A 27,560-nucleotide genomic window follows, 5' to 3' on the forward strand; every position below is an offset into this window, starting at 1 on the left:
TGTGTCCTTTGGTTAATAATTTTTAAGTTGCGTATCTGTGTTTTGTTCTCCAAACCCGCTTTGTTAACAACCCCACCATGTGTAAGGACAGGTCTACAATTAGGAAAGTTGAATCAAATTGATGAACCATGTGAATTGGAATTGCATTAAACCCTTGCATGGGTTTTTTCATTCAGCAGTAAAGGGTGTTCAGTTTGCTTTACTTTTAATCCCTTTTAAATAAAACAGTAGTTCTCAACCTCCGTGACTTTTGTGAAGTGAGTGGCACTCCAGTTGAGAATAACTGTGATAAAGGAACATGCAAGGTAACTTCTTTTTTTTTTAAAAAAAAGAAAGAAGTCCTAGATTTCAAGTTATTGTGTCTGTTAAGAAACACCATCTTAAAATTAATTTTAAAAAGGGATTACTATGTAAAACCTACTCTGCCTCTTTCCAGACCTAGCTTTCCTTACAAACCTGGGCTTCCTGTGCCTCTTGTATGGGCAAGCACTTGGCACAGCTCTATAAGACAATCTCTGACAGTCCAGGCCTGCCTACCTTTGCTGCCAGGACATTAGTCAGCGCTGGTAGAAACAGCCCTTGTCAGAGATGCCAGGGCCTAAAGGGGCAACTGCAGAACTCTACCTTCTTAAGCCTACTTAATTTTTTTTTTAACCTACGTTTGTTATCTTTGGCAGCTTAATTCTGGGCCCTGCCTGTACATTTAGCAGCTGGTGGTGCTTTGCAAAGTAGTGGATGTTAGGGCTGTGCGAGGCTTTGAACAGAGCTTCAGATGCTTCAGCGTCCGAAGTGGCATGTCTGGATTGAAGCGCTGGCTTTGTTAGTCTTTCCAAAGCGGTTCGGACGGAGCTTCCAAAGTGCTTCGGAAAAGCTTTGGAGCCACTTCAGAGATCCGGCCATAGGGTATAATGGGGAATCAATGAAATATCTATAACTTTGTTGTTTTTTGTCTGATTTGGATGAAAGGTGCAGGGGTTGTAGCCTCTGTTGAGAGCATGAAGCCTGCCAATTTTCAAGAAGATCGGTGCAGGGGTTCAGGGGGAACTGCACCCCAAATTCTTGAAAGCAAAACTGATATCGTGTCTGTGGTACACCACAGGGTGGTTAAAACTGCAGTGGTGGTGGCCTCTGGTGAGGCCACAAAGCCTGCCACGTTTCAAGAAGATGGGTGCAGGGGCTTGGGGGGACCTGCACCTCAAGCTACGGACAAGCAAAACTCGTGACATGGGTGACACTCTGGGTTAAGGCGCAGCAGGGTGACAGCTGCAGGGATGGTGGCCCCTGCTGCAGCCACTATGCCTACCAGCTGTCAAGGAGATCGGTGCAGGGGTTCTGGCTTCTGGGGCCTTGCACCCCTAGCTGCTAACGGACAAAACTCGTGACATGGGTGCTTGTGCAACTGGGTGGCTTGGAGCATGGGAGACACTACTGCAGGCATGGCTGCTAAGCTACTGTGTTACCAGTTACAAATTGATCATGATTCACTCAGGGACCAGCTCAATACACAGTAGCTAGCTAATGTAGCCAGTTATTTACCATCAATTAACACCTACAAAACCAGAGACTGAGGAGAGGAAATAATACAGACAATCGACTGCCCCAAGACAGTCAGTTGCACAAGCACCCATGGTATGAGTTTTATCTGTCAGCAGCTAGGGGTGCAGGGCCCCAGAACCTCCCCGCACCGATCTCCTCGACAGCTGGCATCGCTGCAGTTTTCACCCTGCTGTGCCTTAACTCACATAGGGTTATCTATGTCACGAGTTTTTTGCTTGTTCGCAGCTTGAGGTACAGTTCTCCCCCAAACCCCTGCACTGATCTTCTTGAAACTTGGCAGGCTTTGTGGCTTCACCAGGGGCCACCACCCCCGCAGTTTTCACACGCCCCCCTCCCCCCCCCCCCCCATGGTATAACACACAGATGTGACATGAGTTTTGCTTTCAAGAATTTGGGGTACAGTTTTCCCCAAACCCCTTTACTGATCTTCTCGAAACTTGGCAGGCTTCATGCTCTCAGCAGAGGCTACAACTCCTGCATCTTTCATCCAAATCAGACAAAAAAACAACAAAGTTATAGATATTTCATTGATTCCCCATTGTACCCTATGGCCAGATCTCCAAGGCATCTCCCAAGCTTCTGGGCCGCTTTGGCTGGATCAAAGCAGAAACCCGGTCCGGAGCTCCGGATCGGATCCCTGGCATCCGAAGTGGCCGGATCGGATTGCTGCCAACTTGCACAGGCTTAGTGGATGTTGCTGCCCTAATTCCACCTCATTTGCCCTGGTGCACAGGTCATCTAGTTCATGCCCCACTCCAGGAATGATGTGTATTCTTATCCCCTCCCCGCTCTTAAAGTGATAGTGCTCTTGTGAGCTCTGTCTGGATGTGTGTGCACTTAAGTGGGCCCAGGTTACCCTAGTTGGATGGCGAGCAGGCTGGCTGACTTGACCAGTACACAGCTGGCCTGGAGCTCTTGCATCTTACATTGCAAATGTATGAAAGGACAACCTGCTGAAAAGTTGCATTCTTAAAATAAAAATATATTTGATGTCCTTTACAACAAAAAAAGCATACTGCAAACATGGGACTAAAACCCAACTGCTTTTCCTCTACAGTGTAAGCTATTTGTCTGCTCTCTGCCCCTTACTACAGTCACTTCCCCTTTGCTGTTCTCATGTGCCTTCTGAGAAACAAGGTGCATGCGGCATTTCTACCTGGTGACAACACCATCTGTTTCTAGGCTGCAGCTGCCATTGCAGCAGGCAGCCTAGAGAGAGAACAAGAATATAATGCAGGCAGGCACACCTTTCTGAGGCAGCTGTTTTTTGGTTCAGCTCTGATGTCTCCTGAACATCAAGGTGAAAATGCCTCCTGTACACTAGTGTCGTGGCATTTCTAGCAGGTTCTTGTGGGACCCCAGGGTGCTGTCTTACCCTGGTTGAGAACCCCTGAACTAAAGTATGAACTTAATTTGGCTGAGTGTCCCTATATAGACCTGCTCAAAGCAAGGTGAGGTGGTATCCTGGAGGAAATGTGGGAAATCTATAGCAAACAGTGTGAAGTTTCCAAGCTATCATCTATAATGGGAGAGGTATGTACACATAATTAGCCCCCTGGTTGTATTTTTGACTTGCAAATGTTTCTGCACATACATGGCTGCATCTTTTGGAGATGGTTGTATTTTCTGTGTCTAGTTCATGACTCCATAAGACTCTGAGCCTTCCAACTATGTATGTAATTTAGTAGTAAAGAACCAGATGTTGCTTTCAGACATAGGAGAACAAATCCCAAATATAGGAATCCCTGGAAGAACTGGATGCAGTCCCATGGAAGCTTGATGGGAAAAGGGTCTCAACTGAATTGGTTCATTAAGTGCAGTAGGTGCTGGATATATGTGTATAGACTGGATTCTTTGGGGCACGTTACAGCAGGACTGCACTTGGGCCACTGGTTTCATATGTATTGGCATAGTGCAGCCCTAACAGGATTTGGCCCTGGAAATTAATTGATGACTTTTAAGACAAACTCAATGCATTTATTCCCCATCCCCAAACTCTCCTTAAGCAGCCACTGCTGCCCGTGTTCTTCCAAATTCGTGCTGGAACTTCCATGTTCATTTCTTGGCAACTCATGTAATTCAGTTTGGCATTGACAGTACAGGCACTTGCACAGATCACTGACAACTGGAAGTGAGGGGCAATGTGACTGAAATTGAATTAAACAGAGGAGTGGCTGTACAGATAGTATTTAAACATTCACTTAAAAGAGCACTTTTAATGGAGGTGAAGCTTCCAGGAATTTTCACTCTCCTGTGCAAGTGTGTGGATTTTAGAAGCCTTGCTGCAGGCTGGCTTAGTTGCAGGTTTTTATTGGTTTACCATTTATTATAGTCATGTTTTGTGCTCCCAGCTGAGATCAAACTCCCATTATGCTAAAAGCTGTACATACACAGAGGAGGAGTTAGTCCACTAAATTTACAATCTAAACTATTCAGATGGAAAAAGTGAAGGGAAAAGAGATCCAGTAAGATGAAATGACTGGCTCAAGGTCACACAAGTTGTGCCAGAGCTTGGGTCTTGAGACTTCTATGCTAGTGCCTCATTCAACAAACGTGCCACCTCTGATTAATAATACGTAGAAACAACATTTTGACATGACTATCATAGATGCTTGCTCTGTAATGGCATGTAGAGGTAGGAAAGGTCAGAAATCTTGGCATGCGGGAATATGCTCCCCAGCAGAGGGACTTTATTCCTCTCTATGTGTGAAGAGAATCTCCTCATAAATGATGTATACCATAAACGCAGTGTGCAGCCATGTGTACAGCTGTGCAGCATGCAGCCTCGATGCAAAGCTTCCCCATAGTGCCCTGTCAATGACAAATTTATGCTTTGAGAAGCCTATTCTTTCTATCCACGAGAGAAGATTTTAGTCCTCAGAGCCCAGAAGTGCCAATCATGGTGAGTAATGATTTAGATTTTTTCCTGGAGCACTGAGCTGAAACCAACAAATTCTTTTTATTTAGGACTACAGGCTGAAAGCAGACATACGGTCCCATTTGTGCTGAGTTGGAGCACTATCAACTAATTAAGGCCCCCAACCTGTGTAAACTTTCCCCCAATGTACTGGTAATGTGAACCTGCACAGATGATTGTATGCTGACAGGCTCTGGGTTTTTTGTTCCTCGTTTGTTCTCTTCAAGGCTATTTCTTTTCATAAGTAAATAGCATGTGCTGGGCCGGATTTCATCAGGACAGTCTTAAGAATAGTTAATGGAAGCAATGTTGGTGCAAAGGAAACATTTAAGTACACTATTACAAAAAGTTAAGGCCAATTGCATATTAGACAAAAGCCAAATGTACAGGCCTGACTTTGTTCTGGAATTAGCATAATTTCCCCTCTAGATTAGTGAATATGACAAAGACACATGCCTGGTAACATTTCTGAACAAAAGCTGCCACTTAGCTACAAACTCAGCCCTCCAGCTTTTTCCTTGGACAGTTTCCTTAGGTGATTTAAGGCATACAAACTGTAAAAATCCATTTTTTTTTTTTAATCTGGACTGTTTTATGGATTGCTATTATAATGATCACCTAAATTTACTTTAATTTAAAAAGTTCAGTTAGCCCACTGAGTGTTAACCTTTTTAGAGTCAAGGCACCCCTTGGAAAATGCCAGTTTATAGCTTATATAATGAAAGATATCAGATTTTTCCCAAATAGCTCTTAGTTTTTCCTTTTTTTTTTTTTTTTTTGGTCTATAGAAAAATAGAGCAATTTTTCTGTGGCAAATAACTCAGAAATACCGCAACAGCGCAGAAGATTTTCAACACTGTGGATTCCTATTTAAAATATCTGTATTTATCTGGCAAATCATGTTTGCACACTTCACAGTGCAAGACCCCACAGCATCCTTGAAAGGATCTCAAGGCACCCTATGGGACCCCATCACCCTGGCTAAGAATCACTGTCCTCGCTATGCCAGTCACAAGGGACTCACAGTTATTTTGCAGGTCTAGATTTAAATGAAATTTAATGTTTTAAGTTGATCATAAATCATTAGCAAAATGAGACACCACTTGCCATTTGTAGAGATATGTACTTGGAGGGGGTGACGAGTTCAGTTCTCAGCTTTGCCATTGATTGGCAACATGACTGTGAGCAAGTCGCTTGGTTTCCCTGTGCCTGGAGTCAAGCCCTATTCATATCAGTGCAATCAAATGGAATTTGACTCATTATATTCATTAATCTTACTGCTCCTATTAGAGAATGTAAGAAAACACAACAAGAAAAACTTGCAAACCTGCTTGGAGCTCCACTTCACTAGCAAAATTCAATTTTCCAGCAAATCTTTTTTTTTTAAAGCATTTAATCCACTAACCTACTAAAATTGGTTATTATGGACCTGTAATCCGATTCCTTGAATCACTTTTTGCAGTCTCTGAGTGTGCTAAATAGTCAGTGATGTGTAACATGAAAGAGAGCTAATGGGCAATGCAGATTTTTCTCCTTCGCTCTTGTATTGAAACACCTCTCATATAAAATGAAACACCACTCATAGAGATAAAATAAACAGATGGCTGCTGGTTGTTTTAAGAACATCCAGAGAATGCTCTGTGGGTTTCAAGATGCATGTACAAATGATAAATGCAGGTTGCTTTTCTAGAGTAGTTATGCAATTGCTGTGGTTTTTGAATGCCTCCACGTGCATGTGTATTCACTTTGTTGACAATGGCTCTGTCCTCCCTCCCAGACCAGGCTAACATTGGTAATTAGATTTTAATGGTTGTCTGTTGAGGTAGAAAATTCTTAAATTGGGTTTAGCTGGAGCCCAAGAGAACTAGTTGTCTCTTCTTTGTCTGCAGGGACTGGCTTTTAAAGCAGTGGAAAATTACCAAATGAGAACAAAGAAGCCAAGTGTTGGAAGGGGAGTATATGACTTGAGGAAACTTTGCATAGGAGAGGAAAAGGGATGGACTTTTGTAAGGAGGGGATCTAGTTTAGCTCAGGAAAGAGAAGGCAAGCTGAGCTAGATGGATTTGGAGGCAGAAAACTGCTTCAGGAGAAGTCTGGACAGAAAGTGTTCTAATGAGTGGTGAGAGAACTTAAGCAAGGAAATGCTAATAGGCATCTGTGATTTGTGTCTATGTCTTTTATTGTGTTTGAGCGAAGAGTAGTGGTGTTTTAGATCCTGGTTAAGGTGTGTGGGGAAGAAGAGGGAGAGGGAGACTTGCTATACCAGTCATCCTAGTGAAAAGGTGAACTGTAAACTAAAAAGCTTCCACTGCCAAGAGTGAGTTCTGGGAGAGGTGGTTTCAAACGGCTGGAGCACATTGGGTTGAGGAGTGATGGTGGGGGCTGGGTGGTGCGATTTCCAGGAGGTGGTTAGCAGATACCTGTGCTTGGGAAGAATGCACTCCCCTGAGCCCCAGGGTAACTTAAAGCACAAAACTCCCATGCACTGAAACAACACAACTGCCTGGAGACTATCCAGTGAAGGAAGCCGTATGAAAAGGTCTGGTATCCAGGTTGTAGCCTATTGGTTTAGAGGAAAAAGCAACCGGGGCTTACGGTAAAGATGATATCTTTTATTAGACCAACAAGATTTTGCAAATGTGTAGTATCTATAACTTTAAGCATTGCAGAAGATGAGCTCAAATTAAGTAATTCTAAAGCAGGTATTCAAAAATAAATGGGAGCTATAGGATTCACCAAGTCGCTCCTGTAGACTTTGGATACAGTGTAGCAAACCTCACCTCATGTGAACAATTACTAATGTTAATGGTCTTAATTGTGTGACTAAGGATTACTCTAGCATGCAAATTGATAGGAAAAAGTTTAGAATAGCAGTGAAAAGAGGAGCTTTGATTTGGGGCATAATCCTATAAGCCTTTCTTTCATCTTTCAAATTTTGACCCAAATTATTTATTTTCTTGCAAAACTTGATGATCAAGAAAATAATGTCTTAAGATGTTGGGTATTTTGGCAAGCGAAACTGAAGAAAGCTTTACACTTTTCATTTCACAAAATCTTTTTGTCAGCCTCTTTCTGTATGTTAGGCAAGAAGATTTTAATGGCAGTATTCCTGACCAGTTCTCCTTGTATGATGGAAAGCACACTGCTTAAGAACAGATGAAAAATAAGGATATTAAAGATAAAGAAATACAAGCAGGAAGTGATTGATGCTGAAGTGAGCCAGGCAACTTACTGGGAAACTTGAAATACATATTTGGTGCATTCACACACAGCATTTGAGTGAAAGGTTGCTAGAGAAAGTAAAATGTTAGCTTCGTTCATATGCATAAAGTACTAACAATTCTAATATTACATAAGCCTGTCTGTCTGTCTGCCCATAACGCTTTTATTTGCGCTCTGATTGGCTGGCAGACAGCGGTGGGTGGGGGGGAGGACCGACCAGAAGCCGGCCCACCGTGGCAGCAGGGGAATGGGAGGAGCGGGCTCTGAGCTGACGAGAGGAGGAGTTTACCCGGGCCCGAGGGAGGGAGGAGGCTCGCTCTTCCTCTCCTCCAGCTGCTGTTGTGTTGGGCTGGGCCCGCTGCTCCCCCCCACCACCGCAGCGGGCCAGCTTCTGCCCTGACTCGGGCTCAGTCCTCCCCACCATGGGACCTGAGCCCACTCTTCCCTCACCTTTCTTCCTCCCTGCCCTGTTGGCTCTGAGCCCACTCCTGTTCCCCCACTGCCACCAGTTGGCCTGGGCCTGCTGCTCCCCCTGCCACCGGCTTCTCCCCATCAAGCCCAGTGGGGACGGGGGGAGCAGGCCAGGACCCCAAGCAGCAGGAGGTAAAGGGAGAGTGGGCCTGGATGGGTGGGGGGGGGGCATGGGACTCTGTCTCAGGATGCTCCTGCCCCCCCTCATCATTCCTGACAGGCAATTGGCTAGTTTAATTGTAGCGGTGTAGTTAAAGAATTGCAATTCTCTTTAAGTGGACACAAAGGGAAGGGACTGCTGCTGCCAGCTGGCTACCCCTGTATATGAAAGCAAAGAAGCACTCCAGCAGAAGCACCCTTTATACTACTGTGACTAGATCCAGATTCACTTGGTATCCTACTGGTGTAACTATTTTTGTTTAAAAAAACACTGCTTTTTCTCCTCAGCCTCCAAGCAAAGTGGTTAATTAGTACAAGAACTGGTGTATGCTAGGCAAGGTTGAAAGAAAAGGTCTTGCTAGAGTGCGTCAAATGTTGTTGAAATGGACTTGCTTCCACGAACGTTTCAGTGAAACATGGGGGAAGCCCTCTTACAGAAAATGACAGTAAGGTTGAAATGTTCCATTTTTACTTTATCATAATTAAATTTTTTTTTTTTGCTTTCTAAAGATTTTTGGATTGGAAATCTTTCATAACCATAAAATGATTTTGACTCTTTTTTTTTTTTTTTAAGAAGAAAATTGACTTGAAACACTTTTTTTGTCACTGAAAATCTAATTTAATGAGAGCTTTTGCCTCTTTATTGTTTTGTTCTGATTTGAATGATGTTAAATTTCAATATGTTGGGTCTTTCTTGCATTAAAAAGCACAGCAATTGGAAACGGATTCTGCAGACTTGGTAGAGTGGGAATGCATGTAATAGAGTAAAGGGAGATAATTTTCAGTTCTTGTTCATAAGCAGAGGACTTCAAAGAAGCTATCAATAAAGCTCATGTTCTAAAAAGTATCATGGGTACCGCTAAACCTGCACATGAGACCTGAATTTGCTCTAGAAAATATTCTATGTTATGGCTATTGAGTGAAGGAAGGAAATGAAATACTAGGACAGATGCATGCTAGCTGAATGCTATAAAACAGGACACTATGGGGATCTGGTAATGGTATTCAGAACCTTTCCTTTCTACATCATCTACCTTAAGGTGAGATTATCAAGAGTCATTACTACCTATTGACTCCTAAGAATAATGTGAAATAAACTGAATATCTCAGTTAAGAGCTGAGCAAATAGGTTCCACAATCACAAAAAGCCCTGTTAAAATTGATGCTAACTGGTCCCCTTGGTGGCAGTGGCAGTGGCAGTAGAGGGGCCAGTTCTTGAATATTCTTGAATTCAGGTCCTTTCAATTCCTGGTCCTACCAGATCAGATTTAAGGTAAGCTAGCAGGTAAGCTTGCTGCTGTACTGTAGCTATCATGAGGATAGAGAACTGCTGCCTACAGGTCTTGGAGGAGCGGTAAATTAGTTAAACTGTGAGGTAAAACTGCTCTATTGCACAGCCCACCAACACCAGATGCATACAGCAAAATAACTCCCCATCCAAACCCTACCATTCAGTTTTCCTTAGTCTCAGCTACCTCTGTTCTGTTGCTGTCCCTAAATCTCTGCCCTTATCCTGGACACACATTAATGTTTCCTCTCTCTTTCTACTTTGTCACACAGTGGAAAGATATTTGGAAACATTACTGGTTATATAGTTTGAAATATGACCTGTGGAGTAGATCTAAAGCAATCCTAGAAAATTCATTCCCCACCACCTTTGCCCCCACCCTTGCTTCCCTACCCCATTCTCTTCTCTGAATTTTTTTAAAGCCATATATCTGTTTATTCCTTTGAAACCAAACCTATTCTCTGTTTCCCCCTTATAGCACGACAACTTGTTTGATTTACTGGGTTAGTCCTGGTCTTACTGGTTCTTTCAGCAGTGAATCTTAGTGAGGCTAGGTGGGAGTAATACCAATTGATGAGTCTGCCACTATGTGCTTCTGGTTGTCTGAATTTTAAGGTTATTTTATTTCCCTTTGTCTGGTAGTCAAGATGCATCAGTTATGCTATAATAGCTAATGTTTCTGGCCTGCTGGCCACAATAGGACTCTCTAGGGGTTGATGTGTTTACTGACCTGGTCCAATCGCCACACTTACCCTGTTTAATACCCTCAAATATGAGAGTGTTTATGCCAGCTTCCCCAAATACAATACATCCTACACTAAGAAATGACAAAGTCGATTAATACACACCTCAGGCCTTCAAATGGTATATAGCCTATGTGAAATGTGTGAATAGCCCCAGAAAATACTGTGGGGAACACTGGATTGCTTAATGAAAGAACAGACCGAGGACTTGAGTGATTTGATGAAGTGCAAGAATTCAGAGATATTGTCATCAGTAACATCCACTGCTTGGAGCCCTGTGGTTTGAATTATTCCAACTGCTTTTGCAATAACCAGCATGTAGGATCCTTTGTCTTGAATGCTTTAATGTTGTTTAGAACTAATTTTAATTGTCACAAGCTGTTTAGTTATTGGAGTTTGCATGCTTGATACACACATACCTACTAAGAACCTAAGAATGGATTAGGAATCTATGTTGCTAATACTTCATCACAAAAAATAGCCTTTTTTCACATGAATAGTCCTGTAGACTTCCAAATTACTTGTTGTGCTGTGTCCCTGGGTGGGTTGTTATTACTAGAAATCAGACCTAGATGGAATCCCTGTGTTGTCAGCCACTGCTGCCTGGGCTAAAAAGACCCAAATCTGCTGGTCAAAACTCACCAACCTCTAGATTAGTGATTCTCATCCTTTTTTGTACCGGGACCCATTTGTAAACATCAGTGGCAAGTCCTGACCTGCTGCCCCCCACCCCCTGTGGGTGTTCCAGCCTGCTAGGGAAAAACCAGTTTCCTGTTTTGTTTTGTTTTGTTTTGTTTTTTTCCATTTTTAAAGCTTGTTTGTGACCCTTGCATATATTCTTCTGACCTACTTTTGGGTTGCAGCCCATGGGTTGAGAAATGCTGCTCTAGATGAAGTGCAGACAGAGTGCTACCTGAGTGAATGTGGGTACGCTTACTCATGATTTTTTAACATTAGCAAAATAGAAGTGTAAGTACGAAGGATACAACATAGTCTTTAGCCTGCTTCAAATATTGTAAATATTGAGCCATGCTGTGGCTCCACTGGCTTCAATAGTTCACTGTATTCACCTTTTCATTAACTATTACAAATTAGTAAAATATTGTTTTTTGGTAATAATTTATGACAGTGCAGACAAGTCAGAGAAAGAAAGTTACTATGTTGGGCAGCGTTAGTGAAAACACCGTAGGCCTCAGATGTGGTTGTGATAGAAACACCACGATGACAAATGCAGAATGTGGACCTCGCGTAGCTTAAATTATGAATAATATGTGCTCAGGCTTGGATAGATAAGTGCTGAACTTCATAAATGATAAGCACTAGAATGGGAAAGCTAAATAAGTTTAATGGTCAAAGCCACCTGTATCAATCCAGGCCAAGTAGAGTTAACTGTGTTTTTTAGAAAGTACTGGATAGCAATGAAAGGTAACAACTGTAATAACTTGATCAAAAGAATTGAATAATGTGTAGCTAGTTAGATTCCTCTTAAATGGCAGTGTGGTTTTTGGTGACTGAATATGTTAAGGTGGAAATATAATGATTTGTTGCTAGCCTTGGCCATCTGCCAGAGCCCTATGCTAAAACTACAGACATGCGGCTAAAGTGAGAAACGTGAAAAGGTCTGTTTCTGAATGACTGCAGAATCAGTCTTGGCAGGCATAAGAACTAGCCTGGTCAGCAAAGGAAAGAAAGAAATTAATTTTCTCTGGTTTAGCTGGATGTGTTAAGCAGTGCAAAAGGCCTGAAAGACTACCAAAATGAAGGCCTTTTAGATTACGATACAGATTGATTTGGATTATCTAATTTTACCTTGAACATGTTGCTAGTAGTGATAGATGTAACTGAATGTACCAAATATCATTTTGCTGTAATAGATGCATTTAAGTTTCTTAGATAAGTTGTACAAAGAACAAAGCTGCGTTGGTTTATGGGTCTTCACTAACAAGGCAGCAGGCAACATTTCATGATGGTGAGGGAAAGGGATACATTTAAACTAATTTTCACAAGAATATAAATCCTAGGTAGTTGATACCTTCCAAATCCACGAGAGAACTGGTTCAGTCCACTTCTAAAAGTTTCACTGATACAAATGTGAATAAAGTGTTCTCCAATTAATTTATTAGAACAAGCAATTCATAAACATATGGTACAGGCTAAAGGGGAAACTGGAGAAGCCTGCAAATTCAAGATGACCCGCTGCTAGTCTGGGCGCTACTTCCCAGGTCTTCCTCGGGTGACATAAGTGAGACTGTATTTTGCTGTTGTGGGTAGCTCGATAGGCATCGGAATAAACGTTTGTTCTTATGCTTTTGGGGTGTGACAATAAAAGGTCAGGTTGTAGATTTGCCTCTACTCTTCTGACTGGGTGGTGATCATTCAGGGAATCATAGTTATGTAGACAGTGGAGTCCTGGTGGCATGATTTAGACTCTATAAAGCTTGTCCAGTGTAGGGGTTGGCGTGGCTTTTGTGGTGGTGGTCATCGTTGGAGCTGGAACTTGTTGGAGGTTGAAGGGCTTGCTGAGACTTGCTCTGTCTTGTGCCCTTTCCCTCTTTGCTTGGTGTGTTTAACTGACTGTGCGAGTGTGATTAGTGTACAACTGATCTAGTGTTTGAATTGTGTTTGGTTGTCTGGAACCCAAAGTGAGTGGTGATTTGTTGAGTGAGTGAGAACAGGGTGCATTGGGACAGTGCTTGGGAAGCAACAATGGAGGGTCCAAATCACCTGGGCACTTGCCAGCCACTCACCTGCTTCATTGAGTTGTGTTGATCAGGTAAAGTATCACCTACCCTTTGCTGAGGTGCTTAGTACCCACCTGCATGTGAAGGAACAGCAGAGAAATCCTCAGGGGTGTGAGCTCTCTAGGCAGGGGTTTTCAACCTTTTTCAATCGGACAGCTGGATGCAGAGCAGTGTACCCCTGGACACTGAGCGGCGGTGGGGGGTGGCATGCAGCCAGATGCAGAGCAGCAGCAGCTGCCACGTGCAAGCTTCCCCTGCCCCCCACATCTGGCGGGGTGGGTGGCGCCTGCACGGCAGCGTGGGCTACTGCGTAGCGGTGCTGTCCCAGTGCACCTGCACGTACCCCCTAGGGCCTTCTCGAGTCTCCCACCTAGGCTGATAGACTCTTATTGGGTCTTTTAACTATATATTGTCTGTACTGTGTTTATAATGCCGTAAGGTTTTGTTCTTGTTGTCATAATATACACTTCGCTATAACTTTACATTCAACTTTTCTTTGGTAATTTGCACCTCTGGTCAGGGCTGGACAGCAGGCCAGTTTCCAGAGGGATTTACCTCCTTGGTTGTCCTCGTATCTATAAGGGTAGTTAGTACCCGTGAGGCTGAAATTGGCTGCCTATTCCCAGTTGCTCGTTCCTTGCTTGAAGGAAGCTTGGGGCGGCCCAAGAAGTATTTTGCCCCATCACCTCACCTTAATCTGACCTTCCTTTAGGGCTCTGTACTGCACGCGGAATAATTATTTGACGTATTCATTAGTAAATGTGCATCCCTAAGGACAGGCTCTCCGCGTGGCACGTGCCGTCCCTGCGCTGCCAGGCTGTGGCGGGGCCGCGCGTTCGGGGGCGCGATGCATTGTGACGTCCGGCAATGGAGCGCGGTGGCGGTGACGTGCGGCGGGGGGAGGAGCGGAGGAGGACGGGACGGGGCGTGGCCTCGGCCGGCCCCGCCCCTTCCCCGTGAGGGAAGCGAGGGGACGGGGCCGGGCGCGGGGAGAGGCCGGTGTCGCCCGCCGCCACCAGCAGTAACATGGCCGCTGCCGCCCTGCGCGCCGCCAGCCGGCTGCGGCGCGGTGAGTGCGCGGGGCCGGGCCGGGCTCGGGCGGCGGGAGAGGCCAGGGCCGCGTTACATAAGCGCCGCGTTTGCGTAACTGGAGCCGTCGGGGCCCTCTCAGCCCTGGGAGGTGTTGGGGTGGGGGGCGCGTGAGCTTTTGCATCCCTAGGAGGCATTTTGGCGGGGGTGCTTGAGCCCTTTGCAGCCCTGGAAAGCAATTTGGGGTGCACTTGAGCACGTGCATGAAAACCTGTTGTTTGCCCAGGGTGGCAGGCTGGCAACTGCCGGCTGTCATTGAGCCGGCGAGACCAAGGATGCCCTTCCGAAGGCAGTGGCCTACGATTTGCGTTGGACAAGGGTGTCGTCTATGTTAGGAAGGGCAGGGGTGAGGGCTCCTTGTCCTTCAGGAGCCGGGATGCGTGGTCAGACAAGGTTCCTTGGGTGAATTTGATATCTTTTATTAGACCAACCCAAATAGTTGGAGAATAGTTATTAAGCAAGCTTTTGGGTTCAAAAACCCTTGGTCAGGCTAAGGAAGAGCGCACACCCGCTGCTGAAACTTCCTTAGCCCAACGAAGGGTTATTGGAAGGAAGAGAGATGATTTCTCATTTGCAAGATGATAGCCCGTGTAGGTTGAGATGGGTATGGTCCATATTGCAGAATAGTCCGTAAACAGGTTCGAGCCCCTGATTCTCACCTAGGGTGCCATGGCAAAGAGGAATCTATAATGTCAAAAATATTCTGACCTCTTTTGCTCTTTCTGAGCTCTTTGCAACAGAAAACTGCTTTCATATTATCTGTAGGCAAAAAACGAGTGAAAACTTAAGAACTGGGCTTTTCGAGGAGTGTCTTAAACTTTAACAAGGGGTGCCTCAAATCTGACAAGGTTGAGAACCAGCGGTTTGGAGTTGAACTTACATAGACAAGGGATAAAGTGCAGCATCTCTGCTGAGGAGATGAGCTAAATTGGTTTCAGGGAAGGGAAGAGCCCCCACTCCCCCCCGAAACTTTATATAGGTCAGAAGGGACCCTAAGATCTATTCTACCCTCCTATATAATGGTCTGTAGAATTTCATCCAGTTCATTCATAATGAGGCCAACATTTTGTTTGACAAAAGGGAAGATCAATTAGTTATCTGGCTCTTCCATCTTCATAGACTTCAGCTTAGTAATTTGCATCTTCTTCTCTTCCAGCTTTGACAGAAGAGAGTTTAACTTAGAATATTCTTCCAGTTAACAGTGAGAATTCAGCCTTTTGAGACCAGTCCACTTACTACATGTGATTAATTGGTGATCTCGTCTCTGTTTCAATGGCAGATATCAATTCATGTAGTAGTAATTCAAAAAAAAGTTAAGTTGAAGTCTGTACACTAGTGTAATGAGAACAAGGTAATTATCTGCTAAGGATGTGACTACTGTAAAATTAAGCCTATTTGCTAAGCAAGTAACTTTGGACACTGAAGAAAATATGAATGAGGTACATAATTTGTTTTAATGATGTTTCTCTGTAAAGTAAATCTACAATAGACTGTGATTTCAAATGTGTAATTATTGCATGTACTCTTGGGAATAAGGACTTATTTTTGCCCTGCAGTGCATTATTAGCAAAAGTTTTATGTTATAATGAAGTAATGTAGTATGGCAGCACTTTTATGGAGACATGTCATATAAGCCTTAGAAGACGCACAGAAATCTGTAGTAATTACACGTTCGTAAAATGACAGAATTGGGCCTTAGCAGTGTGGGATAGCATGTTTTTGATAGTCCTGAAACCAAACAGGGGTGGGGAGAAGCACCTTTTGTTAAGATTAAGTTTGCACATTTGAAACCACCGAAAGAATCAGGAAATGTAAAATAAGACTCCACTAGTAGCATTGGATATTTTATGAATTTTAGGGCCTATCCTTTATGATACACACAGAAATGTGTATAATCTACCCATTTTAAGATGTAAAATAGAGAATAATATACTTATAACATAGGTGAATTAATATTGCAGTTAAAACCTTCATTTTTGCATTTGGTGTTTATTGTGGTAACTCTTTCCTGTATCAAGACTTCAATAAATTTAGTAACCTTAAAAGTTTGGAAGGAAGAAAAAAAAATCAGAGAATAGAAATGCTTAAGTTGGCACACATACCATAGACTGCTCCTTTCTAAACCACTATGGATATATTGTGCTATAAATACTTAAACCAGTAATAATCCCTGTATACATGCATGGTCCCAGAAGGTGTCCCCTACCTTGATTAGCTGTTGATTTCAGTGGATCTTGAGGATGCTTCTTACCTCTATCAGAAGATTGCTAACGGTTTGTCTATGCTGCAGAGGAGGGTAGGGGAGTGTAGAACTATCCAAGCTAGCTTCTCAGCACAGTAAACTAGCCTATCTAGATATCTGTGCTACAGGGGCAGAACTGCTTCTGGTACCTGACCTAGCTGGTTTACACTTATTTGGGTATTGCTGCAGGATAGCCAAAACGATTTGTCAGTGTGAATTCTCAGAAATCCTGTGGTGGTTGGGAAATATTGCCCAAAAAAGATGAATGGGGATCTGAAACTGGGAGGCTCTGAATTGTCCAAGGTGACAGATCATTCGTTGTTGCCAGTTGCTTAGAAATATTTTGCTCTTAGAAGTTAGATTTAATAACTAGAAACCCTAGAACTGTCAGTAAGGTGATACCCTCAGCCTTTGGCGGGAAAGCAAATAAACGTTCTGTTTGAAATGCACTGTTATCAACACTCAACAGTCTTTCTTATCCCCCTCTGCTTTTGGGTTTTTTGCCATTTTCTGGCAGAAACTAGAGTCCAGGGAGCAATGGGGAAAGAGCTAGTGCAAATATTAAGACAAGGTGGCTGCTGCCTCCAAAAAACTAGAGATCCCTGGTTGAATTGGCCCTGAATCAATTCTGTGAAATTGCTGGGGCTGTATACTGCAGCCCTGAGTCAGGCTAAAGAACAAGTCGGCAGCATCAGAGCAAATGGGTTTAAACTAGAGGTTTGATTCTTAGATAACCCACACCAGATTTAAGCCTAAGGTTTTGTGAATAGAAGCTTGTGAAAGGTGGTAGCATGACAGCTGAGCTGACTGCTGTTGTCTGTCTGTAGAGTATTTATGGAGTGTAAGTATATCAAATTTCCTCACTTAGTCCTGCCATTGTGCTTCCAATCTGCCGGTATGTATACGCTGAGCAATACAGTATGCGCTAGACATGCCCAAACACTGAAGTGCAGTGCTTCACTTTCCTTGGCTCTGTTGCAGTATCCTCAACTATTCAGAAATCATGAGCTTGACTTAAAGATGGGACTGTGTAATTTTTTTTTTATATATATAAAAAAAATTACTTCCTAGCTTTGAGTCTTTAGGGTGTTTTGGGGTTATGTCTTCAAGCTTTTCTCTGCATCTTTGGGGGATAGCAACCTTAATATAAAACAAACCAACAAAACTTCTGACTTTTTTTTAAACCTGCTTCATTCCCGGAGCTAGGGCTTGAACAAAAGCGTCAACTATTGTTTGACCACCAATACATTCAAGTAGGTATCAGGGGAATCTATTGCATCCTATAAAAAATCCTTTGCCTGTTTATGAACTAACAATACATTTTAATCTCTCTCCAGTTGTGAAAAGCAGAAGTCAGGTCACAGTCCAAATACAGTGGAGAGGTCAGGGATCCGTAGCCGCAACAGCAGCCTCAGAAACAAAAAGCACAAAGCTTCAAAGTCAGCCAGAAAAGAGGTAAGAATTTAGGCTTGAGCCTCTTCCATGCTGGTAGCAACTGAAGCGTGAGACACCTGCTCTCTGTTTTCCTCAGTGATGATGTTAATACTTTTATAGAAATTAGGGTTGGAAGGGACCTCATAAGATCATTGCATCTAGCCCCCTGCCCAAAGGGCAGGAAGTCAGCTAGGACCAAAGGGTCCCAGCAAGATAAACATCCAAATATTTCTTGAAAGTGTCCAGAGTAGGTGCTTGCACCACTTCTGGGGAAGTCTTTTCCAGGCCTTCGGGGCTCGGACAGTAAAGAAGTTTTTCCTTATGTCCAGCCTAAAACGGTCTTGCAGGAGTTTGTGACCGTTGGACCTTGTCATCCCCTGGGGTGCTCTGGTGAACAGGTTTTCCCCCAGATTCTGATGCACACCCCTTATGTACTTATGGGCTGTCACTGAGTCACCCCTGACCCTGCTCTTCTCCAGGATACACTTTAGAAAGCTCAGACTTAGCAGGGGTGATCTGTTGTTTTACAATAACAGTGAAGTCTCATTGTGACCTTGTGTGTGTTCTCCTCTTTCCCCCTTCTTTCCCCTTCCTGCCTGTTCTCTCTTAGCTTTGTGAACATTTTAGGACAAGTACTGGTCTTTTTCTCTTTGTTCTTTCTGGACGATGTGAAGCATAGTGCGGTTGTGGTACATGACTAGGGGTGCAGGGACTATAGTAATATAAATAATAAAGTGTTGGGTGTGCCTCTTGCTTAAGTATTTACTCTGTAAAATGTCCTGGGATTTGTTATGGGAAAGAGGAGGGAAATATAGAATGGTTAATTTTTTACGTATCTAGTGAATGTACATATGTGTCTTTCCTTAATGGAAGATGTGTGTCTAAACTTCCTAGACTGCTCTGAAAGAACCAACTAGCAATTTTCAGTGGAAGCCTTATGATTTGTATTTTTAAAAAATAATGTGTAATGAATGCAGTGACAACAGTTACTTTCTAGCGTGAGACACCAATTCACTTATTTTCAGCTTTATAAAAGGTGCCTCCTATCCATGGATTTCGGGACACTGAAAATGCTGATTCTCACAACATGGTGAAGGGTGTTTGCACATGCAGAAAGTTAAAAGAGAAGTGAGTTGCCTCAACTTTGAGAGGGTCCATGTCAGAGCTGGGATGGAAACTTGATAGTTCCTGCATACTAGACTCCTGAAGCCATATCAAGCGTCCATGTCCTATGCAACTTTGACTACTTCACTTATGGAAAACGAAGTGTTCGTGCTTTCCATTTCTCACCTTTTAATCACCATGATGAGCTTGAGTCTGTCCTGCACCTGGACCCTACTCCAGTAGCAGTCGGGCAGTAGCAGAGTGGAGCTTTGACTATTTTTCTTGCCTGGCAGCCCCACACCAGGCATGTTTCCTGTGCCAGGGGTGGGAGGAAGCAGGTGCTGAGCATACTGCTAATGGACTTGTTCTAGCAGTGAGTTTCCCTCTCATAGGAGAACTCTTGGCAGGCTATTTGACTCAATTTTTGGCCACTCTATGCCCTCTGAGTGTTATAATATACTGGAGCAGAGTAAAGAATCCAATACAGGCAGTCCTCAGACTTACGACACAGTTGGTTCCTGAAAACTGCGTCTTAAGTCAAAACATAACTCAGAACCAATTTTCTCATAAGAATCAGCATTATAAATTGGGCATTGGTTCCTGAACCAAGGCTGGATACCCTATTTTCACCAAAAATACCCCAGAATTTTGTACTCGATCAATTATAGATGAGTAATATAACTACATTAATATATTTATATTGTAAATAGCAATCATTGATTTGGAAGGACTTCTTTGAGGTGACTTTGCTGGACTTTTTGAAGGGTTCTTGGCTAGAGTCTTCTCGGGAGTCTTGGCTGCATGTTTTTCTGGAGTCTTGTCTGCCTTCTTAAAGAAAGTGTCCAAGGAAGCTTGGACAGATGTTCTCCAGGGAGATGAGTGATGCAGTAAACTTGTTCGCTGGCATAGCATTGCATTGGATCAAGCGTTGTAAGTCGAAACTGGCGTTGTAAAGTTGAAACAGGGTATCAATTTATAAACATTTTAAGTGTGAAACGTTGTAACTCAAAACGTTGCAAGTCGAGGACTGCCTGTATTTCCAAATGAAATGAATTTATGCCTCTGTTTGTGGACTGGCTCTCCCTTTCAGCACTTCTGGGGAGAAAGGAGTGGGCCTGTGGTCAAGATGCTGAGAAACCCAGTTTCAGTTCTGTGCCCTGCCACTGACCTTCAGTATGACCTTGAGCATATTATCTCCATCTGTTGGACCTATGAAAGAAATGGCCTCATTGTGGGCTCCACCAGGTTACCAGTTAGCTGCAATTCCACCAGTGCTATTGACGCTGACATTTTGTATGACAGCCACAGAATGAATGAATGTTCAGTTATACTTTGTAAAATAATTACAGAGAGAAGAGACCTATTCAAATTACTTCTTGTAGATCTATGGCTTATGGGCCAGATCTGGCCCATGAAGCAATATATATATTTTTTTTAATTTAGTCCACAAAGGTGGGCCGTTGATTGCGATTTGGTGGCAGTGGCTAACTTGCAAGCAGCTGCCTGCCTTTGGACTCAGCTGTATTAATTCAGCTGACTGTTTCCAAAAGGTGGCTGATCTCCAGAGCCATCCCTAGGGGTGTGTGGGGCCTGGGGCATATCAGCCTGTGCAGGGCCTGGAGAGGGGGGTGGAGGGGGGTGCCGAGCATAGGTGGAGGAAGAAGAAGAAAATTGGGGGAGCTGAACATGTGCGTGCCCCCCACATGGAAAAGTCTGCAGGGGGAGAGGAAAGGGCCATGGTGGGGGAAACGACATTGCCTGGCGCCATGTCACACCAGCCCCAGCTGTGCACCACCCCGGGGGAGTCCAGAGCCAGGGGCCGGAGCGGGGCCAGCCTCAACTGCACTGCTGGGCCAGAGGGCTCTTTGCCTTTGTGCCTCCCTGCTGCTTTGAAAGTGGCGGGCACAGTCATGCATCCAGCCGCTGGGCAGTGAGGCACATGGCGCCATGCTGTGCCGCTTTTGAAGGAGTGGCAGTGAGGCTTGGAGCAGAGCGCAGCTTGCAGATGCTGCCCTCCCTTGCACTGCGCCTCTGGAGTGGCTGCCAGGTTCTGATTGTCCCATGACCTGGCCCAGCTGGGACCTGATTCCTCATGACTGGGGTCCTGGCCAGGCCGGTCGTGGGACAGTCGGAGCTCGGCGGCTTGTCCAGGAATGTGGCGCATGGGAGCCAGGAGAGGGCTGGAACTCCCCCTCCCCCCTTGGTTTCCTGTGGTGTGTGCAGCAGTGGGAGCCATCTGCCCGTGCCCCCGGAGGAGCCACCAGGTTCTGACTTTCCCACAACCTGGCCTGGCTGGGGCCCCAGTCACGGTGAATGGGGCCTCGGCCGGTCCAAGTCATGGGACAATCCCCATTGTGCAGCAGGGAGGGGGCAGGCACAGGGGTGAATAATTTGCCCTTCCCCTACGCCACTCTACCCAGCACTGTGGGGGTCTTGATCTGCCCCCACCCTCCCAAGCCCAGGGTGATAAAGAAGATAAAAAGAAATTTACTTGCCTGCATGCAGCTGAGCCAGCTGCAGTGCTGGCCGCGAGTGCAGGGTAGCCGAGTGTGCTCTTCCCTCCCCTCCACTGCAGCAGCCCATGCACGGTCTAAGGCTATACCTGCTGCGACCTGCTGTTTGGAGGGGATTGAGCCCCATTAGCCCCCCAGCTGGAGCCGGCAGCAGCGGCATGTGGCGGCCACGGCAGAGCCTGTATGGCACTGTCCACGGCGCCCCCCAAAGCACGGGGCCCAGGGTGGTTGCCCTGATTCACTCCCCCCTCTCTCACCCAGGGACAGCCCTGCTGATCACTGATTTAAGCCATTCCTCGAGCAGTGAAGGATTTTTGTGTACACTGTAGTATGTTTTCTGATGAACCAAAGTCACAGCAGTTATTCGGCTAAAATGAGTTGCTGGCATTCAGGAAAGGTACGTCCCTTGAATCTGTTATTCGCTTAATTGCAGTGTTTAATAATTAAAGGATGGACGGTTTAGTTAAGCTCTTGGTTGTAAGCTGTATGATACTGAAGGATGCCTACGGGGTGAAGTCCCCAGCTACTAATGTTTTGTATATTTACATAAACAGATGGAAGGAATTTCCTAGTTTGGTGCCTAGTATCAGTTATCTTAAAGTCACAGGCATATAGGTTTAATCTTAAGGAGTAGAAGCTTATACCTTGAGTAGACCCACTGATTTCAAAGTGCTGGCATAAAGCATTACTAAATATAATAACATAAGAATTTGGCATTCTGGAATTAGTATTTAAAGTGATCTTCATTTTGCACAGAAAGACCAGGAATTAGGCTGATTATATTGTTGCAAGCTACACTGTGACCTAAAAGTATGACTTTTTTTCCCTCCCTTACTGTTTATAGGAACCCTAAAACTGGAGTTCTTATGTTAAACATGGGAGGCCCAGAAACACTGGAGGATGTCCACGACTTCCTCCTTAGGCTTTTTCTAGATAAAGACCTAATGACGCTTCCTGTACAAAAGTAAGTAACACTGGGCACTTTGCTGCTGGGTTTTACATTGAGTGTTCATGTTTTAGTACCATTGTGAGCTGCATACAGAACTGTGCTATTCTTCTGCATGTCAAGAATTTCTGAGGCCAAGAACTGTTCTAAATGTCTCATGAATTCTTGGCACTCCTAAATCATATTGCAGGTCTCTGAGAAGTAGGGAGTCTTAGGTCTGGTCCTTCATCTAGAATCACAGTCCTTTGTAACTTTCTTAATTGCCATCTACCAAATCCATGAAAGTGAATTGGATCATAAGAATAATGCTGAACAAGCCACGATCATGATGAATTAACAGCTTACTTGGTGGTGGGAATGATTGCTTGCTGAGGGCAAAGAGGAGATAATGGGAATTATGTTTTTGGATGTTTCAGTAAGATGGCACCATTCATTGCCAAACGTCGCACACCAAAAATCCAAGAACAATATAGCAAGATTGGAGGCGGATCACCAATTAAGAAATGGACTGCAGTACAAGGAGAAGGCATGGTGAAACTGCTGGATGGAATGTCTCCTCACACTGGTACTTGTACACTTTAGTACACTTGTTTAGGAGGCTTTTGTCTATTGAAAGTACATGTATATGTGAATCAGTTTTCACTTTCACACCTCTTATTGTTTGAGTGCCAACAGTATGATCAGTCCTGTGTAAAATGCTCGTGAAAATGATACTCTTGTTGTAGAGTGTTTACTTTTGAAGAGGTAAGCATGTATAGTGCATGGTACTTGTGTTGTGGGAAGTATACTCTGCTGTTACTTGCTAACTTGGGTACTAGTAGCAATCTAACCATGATGCCATTGAGCTAAGCTAATAATCTCAGCATTTACCCAGTTTCCTGAACAGGTGCTACAGCATATGCTGAGCTTTGCATTGCTGTGGTAAAACTGCTACCAGTATTTGAACTAGCTGGGTTAGAACATACTAGAGATACCGTACCAGGTAAGACTATCGGTCCATCTAACCCATCATCCTGTGTCTTACAGTGGCGCAGAGCAGGTGCTAAGGAGAAGAGTGTCAGTACAGGGCCCATCCAGACTGACCTGTCCCCTGTCCCTCTTCCCTTACAGTTTCTAAGGTCTAGAGGTGTAGGAAGTCCACGTTTAGAGGTTGCATCCCTACCATGACTATTATAGTCACAACTAAAGGGTTTTTTGAGCAAACTTTTACCTTGGGAAAACAGGAAAGAGAGGAGTGTCTCTTAATGGAGAAAGTTTGTCTAATAAAGCTGGGGTGAGAGGCAAGAAGATTGATGTAATTGCCAGCACAGAGAAGTCAGTGTGGATCTGGGATGCAGGCTGGTGCTCTTGTGAATGGCTTTATAATCTCCACTGTAACTTAAGATGTATGTATTTTTCCTGGAAGAAAAGTGGTTCCATCCCTGTGGTCACTGCCCTGGACACCAATGTCACCGTTTCAATTACAGGAAGGTTTTGTCCCCTGTCACTGAGTGAAAGGCTCTCCGTTAAAGCAGGGGCTTCATCTTCTGTTCCTTGACATTACCAAGAATATGATTGGGCACCGTGATGTGCGTCATAGTGACAATAGTTACTGTGTCATAAAATTTGTACACACAGTGCTGCCTCAGAATGAGCTTAACTGTAGAGCAGAGCAGACCCTACTGCTGTCAGTTAGCCCTCCTCACTGCCACACTGTTAACATTGCCAGTAGCTACAACTCATAAGACTTTGTGTTATTCCTATCCTGTTGCTCTTGAAGCCAATGTACAGTGCTTTACTTCTCAGTGCAGATGCAGCTCAACTGGAGTGTTATTAAATAACTATCTAAATATGCAACCTGGATGTGGAGGCTTGGGTATTTTTGGTATGCTTTAGCTGTGCCCCAGGGGCTTTGGGGGTTGGGTAGCTTTCAGTAAGATGGTCATGCTTCAGGGGCTTTTGGGGAGGTCTCTTTGGATGCCCTTGGTCTTGTTTTTTAATGGATATTTAAAGAGTACTTCCAGGCTAATAGTGTGTGTACAGTCTGAGTCTGTTAAACTGAATTTTTAACAGTTCATGAAGGATAAAAGGTTTAGCACAAACTGGGTCTGATCTCTATACTATTGCTGGAAGAAAGATTGCCTTTTTGTGGTTGAACTCTGCAATGCATAAGATGACTGCTGTCAGCTCCACCCAAGGGCATGAGGGTTCCTCCCTTGGGACTAGAACAGTAGATAAGCCTTAACAGTCTGGCTTGCCCTGCATGTGGCAACAAAAAGGAGATATAGTCTTTTGTAAGCACTCTATCAGTTGAGGTAGTCTGAAAAGAGAGCAAGCTTGCTAATCTTTGTAAAAGTCTGTCTCCCCTCCCAAGTTTGCTGGGTCTCTATGACCCTGTCCACTCCAGCTAGTGGAAATCCATATAAAAGAAATGTGACACTTTTGTTAATTTAAGGAGTGATCCACACATGACACTGGCCATAAGAGAGAACAAGAAATTCCATTTACTGGGTCAGATCATAGATCCATCTAGCCCAGCATCCTGTGGGATAGCAGTTTGTGGAGGCTGAACCAGAGGGTGAACAGGGCATGTTCAGAATCATCCACCCCCCTGCTTTTCTCCCATTGTAGCTTCCAGCTAAAATTGCTTTGGAAACGGGTAAAAATAAACACCCCTAAATGCTAACATTAAAGCTAACCTGACTCAAATGATTTTTAAGCCAGTCTGAAAATCCTGCTGATGCAGGAGTTTGCACCAGCATAAGTGAAATTTGTTTCAGAACTCATGGCAGAGGTGGTATCTTCTATTAGACCAACTAGATATTTGCAAAAAAAATTTTAATTTGCAGGCTTTTTTTTTTTTTTTTGCACATTTGCCCTCTTCAGGCATAGGGAAATGCAAAGATTGTAACATTTTTCCTAGATGGAAATGAAAATTCATATTTCATGGGAGAGCTGAAGGTTCGTAGATTTCATAAACATTAGGGCTGGAAGGGAACTTGGAAGATCATCAAATGTTGTAAGATCACTTGGTTGGAATAGTTCTGGTTATGATGTTATAGTTCTAATCTTCTGGTTATGATGTTTCATATTTCACAGGAGTGTGGGAAGATGGAATGCTTTGCTGGGCAAGGAATTTCTCTTGTGTTGAGGTGCCTCTGAGCTCTGTGAACATGCAAATTTAGCTCGAACAAAAGGCAGGAGCAAGGTGTCAGTTTTCAGGTTTCCAGGTAGTAGATGTTGCTTCTTTCTTGTAAAATTAGGAAGTTTTCATTTAAAAAATGGCTAAAATCGATATCTTCCATGTTTTAGGGGTACAGGTTGTAGCCGTATTGGTCTACAGGCAAAAGGAATCGGAACTTGTGGCAGAGGTGATATCTTTTAAATAACTATATATTTGCTAAAAAATGTCTTTATTTGCAAGTGAGTATGCCTGAAAACTTGTCTGTAGACCAATATAGCTAGAACCTGTGTCACTGAAATTTAGTTTTAAATTTGATTTAGTGCAAATCTGTGTGTATCCTGGGCTTTAGGCCTCTGCATATATTTCTCATGTTGGATGTTGTGGCGGCGAGAAGCCCCCACAGGCGCCGAGGACACTGGGGACAAACCCCGGCATTCCCGGAGGGGGGGGGGAGAGAGAACACCCTGCAACCTGGGAAACTTACTGTCTGGATGGGCGGGGGTGGAGCAGGAGCCACGCTAGCCGGTGTTTCACTGGCTCTTCAAGCGGCTGCTTCCTAGGCGGGGCAGTAGCCAGCTGATTGCAGCAGCTGACACTGTCACCGTGGGGAATTTAAAAACCCTGCTGGAAGCTGGCAAGGGAGGGGGAGGAAGCCAGCTGGGAGCACGCCGGCCAGGTGGAGGCTCCGGGCACTGGCTGTGGCAGCACAGAAGATGCTGCCCCGCTGCAAAGGAGGGGGGGCAGTGTCTGGTATCAGGTGTGGGGTGGGCAATCCCCAACCCCTCAGCATTAAAGGTTACTAGAGGCGTCCCTCTTGGTGGAGGATGCCAGACACCTGTGGCTCAGACCCTTGAGACCAGGGACTGAGGCTCCAGGTGTATCAACATCCTGGTGACAGGCAACATCCCAGTAATCCCGGATTACCGAAGCCAACGCCTGACCCCATAGTTAAGGGAGCCAATGTAGATCATCAGGGCAACGAGCGAAATACCCGAGCGGTTGGCGAGTGGATGGGGTGTAGGGGAGGCAGAGCCCCAAGGAACACCACGGCACACTTGTGAGTACCCTGTCTTCAGGTCTACAGGGGAAGAGAACACCACTGAACCCCTTCCTTCTCTTCATATACCAACTGTGCGGGCTGGGTCTGACCCCGGGCGCTTTTCGTCGCTCTGCACGCGGGCTGTGGCCAGCAGCCCAGGCAGGCCGGATCGGAGAGGGGGGTTGCCAAGCTAGAATTAGGCACAGACACGTAACGGTTGATTTTAAGATTGTTTTACTTACACCACGACCATCTCGGTGTAGGCTGAGAACTTGCTTGAGTTGCGGTTACAACAGAAAACACAAACACACGTGGAGGTTGCAAGGCTCCACACAGACAGAACACGAACAATCACGTGGAGCTTGCTAGGCTCCACGCAGACAAACTCCGGATGTCCAGGACAAGTGCGCATTAAACTCGTTATGTCTTATAGTAGGCTCCGTTCGAAGACGGGAAGAGGTGGGCGGTGGATCAGGCCGCCAAACTCCTCTGAGCGACACACAGGGTTTCTATTACCCTGCCGCGCACACCCAGAGTCCCCACGAGATGGATGCGGAGTCCTCTTCGGCTTGGGCGGAAACTGCTCAAGCCTCTTATACGGCTAGCAGGCCAATCGCTAGCCGCCACGTGTGAATAATTTAGCACTAGCCAATTGCAGGGCACAAATTTGCATACGACGAGCGGGAAATCTTTGCACCGTGCATTTCAGTGTTGCAAAGGGAGATGCACCCTGCAAAGATCACTGCAAAGTGGTAGGAACACTCCTTTGCACGCGGGTTCTCTGCGCAGCAGAACTCCTCCGTGCAATGAAGTTGCAAACCCACAGGGATAATTCGAGTGCCGAAGCGCACACACAAAAAATCAGACCTTTGGGTCATGACACCAACAAGTCGTGACAGGCGAGTTGGGAGACCCTGACTTAGGGGGTGGTG

General features: G+C 44.7%; 1 protein-coding gene across 3 annotated transcripts in view; it reads left to right on the forward strand.

Moving 5' to 3' along the window:
• The first annotated feature begins 6,368 nt into the window (after positions 1-6,368).
• FECH (ferrochelatase) overlaps positions 6,369-27,560 on the forward strand; it is a 41,210-nt gene continuing 20,018 nt past the window's right edge. The window contains exons 1-4 of one of the 3 annotated variants that reach the window (XM_059725267.1): positions 6,369-6,593; positions 17,767-17,884; positions 22,325-22,444; positions 22,843-22,991. In XM_059725267.1, coding sequence (XP_059581250.1) covers positions 6,587-6,593; positions 17,767-17,884; positions 22,325-22,444; positions 22,843-22,991 — 394 coding nt within the window. In that variant the 5' untranslated portion in view covers positions 6,369-6,586. Of the gene's footprint in view, positions 6,594-6,911; positions 7,071-14,033; positions 14,168-17,766; positions 17,885-22,324; positions 22,445-22,842; positions 22,992-27,560 lie in introns of those variants that run through there. The other 2 variants (XM_059725268.1, XM_014593971.3) reach the window with 2 other exon arrangements.

This window comes from Alligator mississippiensis, chromosome 3 (genome assembly GCF_030867095.1).
Source record: "Alligator mississippiensis isolate rAllMis1 chromosome 3, rAllMis1, whole genome shotgun sequence".
Lineage (NCBI taxonomy): Eukaryota > Metazoa > Chordata > Crocodylia > Alligatoridae > Alligator > Alligator mississippiensis.